The sequence below is a fragment of the Pituophis catenifer genome, unplaced genomic scaffold (assembly GCF_029215685.1).
Source record: "Pituophis catenifer annectens isolate HBS135680 unplaced genomic scaffold, rPitCat1.0.hap2 SCAF_4, whole genome shotgun sequence".
Lineage (NCBI taxonomy): Eukaryota > Metazoa > Chordata > Lepidosauria > Squamata > Colubridae > Pituophis > Pituophis catenifer.
In genome coordinates, this window is record NW_027256884.1 from 75,304,886 (window position 1) to 75,311,992 (window position 7,107).

The 7,107-nt window shown below is 37.9% G+C and overlaps 1 protein-coding gene across 2 annotated transcripts in view; it reads left to right on the forward strand.

Annotated features, from left to right (window-relative positions):
* DSCAM (DS cell adhesion molecule) overlaps positions 1-5,633 on the forward strand; it is a 320,113-nt gene extending 314,480 nt beyond the window's left edge. Inside the window, exon 31 of one of the 2 annotated variants that reach the window (XM_070943500.1) lies at positions 5,299-5,633. In XM_070943500.1, coding sequence (XP_070799601.1) covers positions 5,299-5,633 — 335 coding nt within the window. The remainder of the gene's footprint in view (positions 1-5,298) is intronic. The other variant, XM_070943501.1, reaches the window with a different exon arrangement.
* Positions 5,634-7,107: the final 1,474 nt, after the last annotated feature.

Sequence of the window (7,107 nt, forward strand, 5' to 3'; positions counted from 1 at the left end):
TTTGTTTTGTAAAAAAGGAAGCATCTTCCATTAAATGGCTATCACAGACATCACTATTGTTTAGAAGCTGTTTCCCAAGAGGAGAACTATAATTGTTCTGTTCCATGGAGTGGAAAAATGTGTATATAATGAATCTTGAGTGGGCAACTGCTATTTAAAGAGTTATATAAACATATTATTGTAGTTCAGTACATAGCAGGAATACTGTTTAATCATTCATTCACTCACTCACTCTTTTGCCATTTTCTGTTTCTTTGAATATAAATAAATTATGCATCAATTTTTCTTCCATTATTACTATAGTGGATCCTGGAGGAGCACAATAGTACTTTTTTTAGAGCTATTTCAGTCAGTCTTTCAGCTGGGATATGATACTGAAACTACAGTATTTTGGTCACTTTGATGAAAGACCTAAACTGGAAAATGGGTGGCAGAGTTTGGGGCTACTAAGCTTCCTGGATATGCCTAAAAAAACAAACCTGATAAATTCAGATTTAGTAGCAAGACACCACATTTTAGTTATATTTAATACTGCAACGTTCTCTACATGAGGCTATCCATGAAACATTATTTGTTTTCATTTAGTTATATAACAATAGTTTAAAAGAAATGAAATGCAGGGCATTGTTTTTATTTGTAATACTTGTGTTATTATTTGTGTATCTCTTTTAAAAATTAATAAAATATATAATAAAAAAGCATATACAGGTAGTCCTTGACTGCAACTGTTCATTTAGTGACTGTTAGAAATTACAATCACACTGAAAAAAGTGACCTAGGAGCATTTTTCATACTTATAACTGTTGCAGCATCCCTGTGATCATGTGATAAAAATTCAGATGCCAACTGACTCATATTTATGACAGCTGCAGTGTCCCGGGGTCATGTAATTCCCTTTTTGTGACCTTTGACAAGAAAAGTCAATGAGCAAGCCAGGTTCGCTTAGCAACCATGTTACTAACTTAACAACTGCAGAGATTCATTTAACAACTGTGGCGAGAAAGGTCATAAAATGGTCATAAAAAACAACTTTCTTGCTTAACAACAGAGATTTTGGGATCAATTGTGGTCATAAGTCAAGAACTACCTATAGAAGTTGCAGTTACTGTAGGATAAAATGTGTCAGCTAGGCTGCTAACTAGTTCAGGTTGCATAAACCTTGTGATGTCTGTACTGAAAGATCTACATGCCTGGCATAATTTAAGGTTTAGTTAGTATGTAAAGCTCTAAACAGCTTAGGGCCTGCTTATCAAATGACTGGCTCTTCTTTGAACCTTGCTGTTTGTTAAGATCCTCAGTAGAAACATGGGTCTTTGTCAGTGGTGGGATTCAATTTTTTTTAACAACAGGTTCTGTGGGCGTGGCTTAGTTGGGTGTGTGGCTTGGCAATCATGTGACTGGGTGGGCATGGCTAGCTGGTCACGTGACTGTGTAGGCGTGGCTAGCTCATCATGTGACCGGGTGGGCGTGGCTATGTGCATAGGGACTACTCAGAGGGCTGAAAAAAGTCATTTCTGACTGGGCCTCACACTTTTGACCGGTCCTCACACTTATGTCCATCCTCACATTTATGCCCGTGCAGCTTTCTTAACAACCATGTCACTCATTTCACAACTGCTTCTCTTCACCATGGTGACAAGATAGGGCAAAAACGTAAAATGTGAGGACAGTCGTAAATTCGAGGACTGGTCAAAAGTGCGAGGACCAGTCAAAAATAACTTTTTCAGCCCTCTGAGTAGTCCATATGCACAAAAGGACTACCCAGAGGGCTGAAAAAAGTGATTTCTGACAGGTCCTCGCACTTTTGACCGGTCTTTGCACTTATGACTGGTCATCATTTATGCCCATTGTAGCATTCTTAACAACCATGCCACTCATTTCACAACTGCTTCTCTTCACCATGGTGACAAGATAAGGCAAAAACGTAAAATGTGAGGACAGTCGTAAGTTCGAGGACTGGTCAAAAGTGTGAGGACCAGTCAGAAATAACTTTTTCAGCCCTCTGAGTAGTCCATATGCATAAAAGGATACAGCAATAGAGAGGGATAAAGGAAGGGAAGGGAAATTAGAGTAGGAGGGAGGGTAAGAGAGGGAGGAAGAGAGGAGGAGAAGGAGAAAGGAAGAGGAAGTAGGGAGGAGAAGAAGAGGGGTTTGAAGAGAAAGTAAGAAGGAAAGAAAAGAGAGAGGTGGTAGGTTTGAGGAGAAAGATTGCTGTACAATAAAAAAGATGAAAGGGAAGAAAGCCAACCCCAAACAAATATAAAGATAAAAAAATGAATTGTTAAACTTTAAAGAATAAAAGAGAACAAATATGAATAAATAACAATAATTAGAAACACACATACAAACATACAATGTATTTTCTTTGAACAGAGTATTTGGCCGGTTCACAAATTTAAACAGTGTTTAGTCATTTCAATTAAATTTACAATTTCTATATTTCCTTTTTGCCATATTTATTCCTCATCTATTTTTGTAAAAAACCAATATTACCCTTCATCCTCATCTCTAATCTTAATCAAATTCAATTTTTCCCTTCTATTCTATATTATACCCCTTCCCATTGTCATCTATTTTTATATCCATCCTCACATTGGTTAATTATGTAATATTAGTTGTTTAATATAAATTCAACATTTTAATATAAATCAATTAGTTATATAACTACCTTTTTTGTATATTAATCAATATGAGCATGAATATTCCAATTATTTCCATGCAATCCAATTTCTTACAAATCAATTAATTATATTTACCAATAATAATAAACCAAATAATTTCCCCCATATATTCCTCCAAACCACAACTTAACCATTTCTGTTTTCAGAAATATACAATTAATACTATCTCAATTATTACAATTCCCTAGTTAAATAGAGCTTTTTTTCTTTTGTGTTTTAAAATCTTGAACTCTCCTCTTTTTCCCTAAATTTCCCATTGTTTGCACTTACCTTTTTTGTTGAGGAAAAAGAAAAAAATTCTGCCTGCCTAATTTTCCAACGTTGCAGCAACAGCAGAGCAGTTTCAGTTTTGTGTTTCAGCATAGCTAGGGGAAAAAAAAATTGCTCCAGGACTCTTTGCAAGGAAGCAGCAGAGCCCTGAGCAAAACAGCTGAGACAAATCAGCTGAGTCTCGGGAGCCGATCTAAGCAAGGGCTAATTAGCCTATGCTGAAGCTCCGCGGGCCAATAAAATTACAAAAAAACACCAAACCCTTTGTTAAATTGCTGGCTCGCCCGCCCCTCGCCCACCACTATTTATTGGCAATAAATAGTGGTGCGGAGGGGTGGGGCAAACCAGCAATTTAACAAACGGTTCGGCTGCACCACTGGCTCTAGGGCGGCCCTTTGAAGCCCCGCGGCAAGAATTTGAACAGTTTTTTTTCCTCCAGCCATCAGCTGGGACTCCGGAGGCAGCAATAGATTGGGAGTGGGTGGGGTAAGCGAACGGCCGGCGATCCAACAGAGCAGAGAGTGAGGGTGAGGGTGAGTGAAGGCATGGAAGCTGCTTTCTCCATCCTGCTCTCTTGCGTCCGGAGCTGGTGGGGAACCACGTGGCAGCCCACATGGATCCCAGGCAGCGGAACTCAGGCTAGGGAAGGGTAGGCAATTGTGGCTCTTTTACAACCTGTGGCCTTCAACTCCCAGAATTCCTGAGACAGCCAAGCTGTCTCAGGAATTCTGGAAGTTGAAGTCCACAGGTTGTAAAAGAGCCACAATTGCCTACCCCTGGCTAGGGTAGGCTGGCGCCATGCAGATGGGAGGCGGGGCGGGGCGAGGGGCGGGCGAGCCAGCAATTTAACAAACGGTTTGGTGTGCTGCAGGGCCAATAAATTACAAAAAAACACCGAACCATTTGTTAAATTGCTGGCTCGCTCGCCCCATTTATTGGAATAAATAGTAGTGCGGAGGGGCGGGGCGAGCCAGCAATTTAACAAAGGGTTCGGCCGAACACCCTAGAACCCCCAGAATCCCACCACTGGTCTTTGTGGAGGAACAGGGAAAAGCGATGGGAAAAGTGATGACATATATGCAGCACACAACTTATGTACAGTTTATGTATTTGTTTCAGACATTGTTTCAGACATTGAGAGTCAACTATTTAATATCGGCATTTGTGTGATGGCATCATGATTTTCTGCAGATAGCTCAGAAAAGATTTTTTTGCAGATACCCCTGCTGTTGGGAAGTTCATCTTTCAAGCATGCAGGAGAAAGCCTTCTCCTGTATGGTTCCTGGACTAATATGTACTCCATTATGACTGCATTTAATTTTTTCACTCTCTCAGACTTTGGGAAACTTTTCAAGGTGCAACTCTTAGGGTAGATCGTTAATTTTATTTTTAGTGATCATTTATATACATGTTTATATATACCATTAGGGTTTTATATTTTTTGTTAGCTGCCTTGAATGTATCCTGGAGTTGAAAGGCAAGATGTATACAAAATAAAAAATAAATAATCCTTTTTTTTAAAAAAAAAAAAGAAAGAAAGAAACATGTATATACTTTTTATAAATAATTCAATAAATGCCTAATTCCTATATATTTATTGTGGAAACATTAACAGAAAGCCCCTGTGAATGATATTCTGTGGTCATATTCTGGACATGCTATTCATATCCTTATTTACCTGTTTAGTCATACATACGCACTTTCCGACGTGCCCTGAAGACCTTTCTGTTTCAGCAAGCAGGGCTAGCATAAACATCTAAATTCTATGCCAAGGTCTTATCAGATACACTAAGTTGACTCAATTTATTATTTACTGTTTATAAAAAAATAAAATAAAAAAATTATTATCTTATTCTGTTCACCGCCCTGAGTCCTTCAGGAGAAGGGCGGTATAGAAATTCAATAAATAAATAAATAAATAAATAAATAAATAAATAAATAAATAAATAAATAAATAAATAAATAAATAAATATGTTGAATATGTTTTTGAATATGTGTTTGAATATGTTTTTGTGAATGTGACATCTGAAAGTATGGAATGGTGGTGCCCTCCCTCCTATTCAAAATACCATTTTTATGATCTTGCCTTTCCTTCTACCCTAAACACATGAATACCATCAACTTTGCAGTAAAAATCAAGTGCAGGCTGCTCTCCAATTTCATGCATCAATATTGCTTGAAATTAATGAACAAATTTATTTTGGTTGCCATATGTTGAATCACTCTGCAGGAATGTGTATTTCTGGGTTGAGCGCATCCTCTTTTGTCTCTCTGTGTGCCTCGGCACACGTTGGCAGTCGGGTCATGCAGACTAACTCTTTCCCTTTTCCCTCCTCTCCCTAACAGGTGACCTCATGCATTTGCCACCGTATCTTCGGATGGACTTTTTGTTAAACCGAGGCGTTCCGGGCACTAGCAGAGACTTGGGACAGACCTGCCTGGAACCCCAAAAAAGCCGAACCTTGAAGCGCCCAGCCGTCTTGGAGCCAGTCCCTGTGGAGGCTTCCTCCACGAGAGAAGCACAGTCATGGCAATCTGGTGGCGTAGCAACATTACCTCAGCGAGAAGGAGCTGAGCTAGGACAGGCAGCAAAAATGAGCAGCTCCCAAGAATCCCTCCTGGACTCTCGGAGCCACTTAAAAGGAAACAATCCCTACGCAAAATCTTATACCCTTGTATAACGAAAAGAGAGCATGGCTGGACAGTGGCTGTACATACTTAATAATTATTTAAAAATCCAATCAAAGCTACCTTTTTTATTGAATACCAATATTTATAATTAAAGAAGAAGATTGCCAAAATATTTGGGACAAAAATGCAACTGACAGACAGTGCAAAGACTCTCCTGCTTTTTTTCTGTCTGAGTGTGAGCTTCATCTGAATGAACCTCCTCAATTTTTTAAGAAAAGGGAGTCCACTTTTTCTGATATTCACAAGCTTTTGTGTTTTTACTGGTTTTCTACAAAGTGCATGGGGACTAAATAAAATATTTTAAACTGGGAGTTCCATCACACACAATTAAGAAAGAAAACAATTTTAAAAAAAGGAAAGCACTCTATTTGTGAATTTAACAGGGATATTTATTTTAAAAAAGGCAAAAAAAGTCTTTTGTCATGTTTTGCACATTTTTTTTAAACTAGCAAATGGGTCGTTGATCAATTCTTTTTTCACTGTTAATTAGAATGAGTGCTGTGTGTCAGTGAAGTGGGGAAGGGAAGGGGCATCAATTTGATTTGGCATCTCTTTTCTTTTTATATTAATTTAATGAGACACTCTTTGCATTTTGTCTATGCGAAATAAAAGGGTCTTCTGCCTTTATCTGTGCATCTGTATTGCCTTCCCTTATTCACACTGTGTTCATTTAGCACAGGTAATTTCATTTTTTGTCGACTTATAATCTCTATAGACTTGCCTAGAAAAGTTTAAGTTTTTAATCATTGGGGAGGTTATAATAAAACTCGGGCTGACATATAACAAGATGAGCTTGACTTTATAGTTATAAAATGTATAATTATTCATCATTTATTTATGCTTTTTTTTGTTTTCATTTAGTTCTATCTCCAATAGACAGTTATATTAAAAGGTATGAGAAGCAATGTTCTCCTGGGTTACATTGTTTAGGGACTAAAAGAAGAAAATAACTTTTATTTTCTTTGCCAGGTAGAACATGAAGCTGATGGATAGAAAGGGTATGGTTCTTATTAAAGCCCAAAACTTTCTAGGAACAATGTGAAGCAGACTTGTTTCATTTATTCAAAGATCCTTGTGGAATATATGTTTATTGTATGTGCTCCACAAGAATCTTTGAATAAATGAAACAGGTCTGCTTCACATTGTTCCTAGAAATTACTGGGCTGCTTTGTTTCATAAAACCAGTGATTTCTTCAAGCTTTTGTTGAAATGAAATACCCCTGCAGAGATCTAAATAGCCCTAGTAAAATCTAGTTTAGGCCTGAAAATGAAGCTGGTTGAAGAAAGGAAATACTCATTTTTTAATTTACCTTTTCTTACAGGGCTCAAGGCAGTATATATAGCAGCCCTTTTTTCATTTTTAACCACAACTCTGAAATGAATTGGGCCAAGTGGCAATAATCCAGTGAGTTTCCATACAGAGTGAATTTGAATCTGGGTATCCTCAGGCCTAGTCCAAGACTC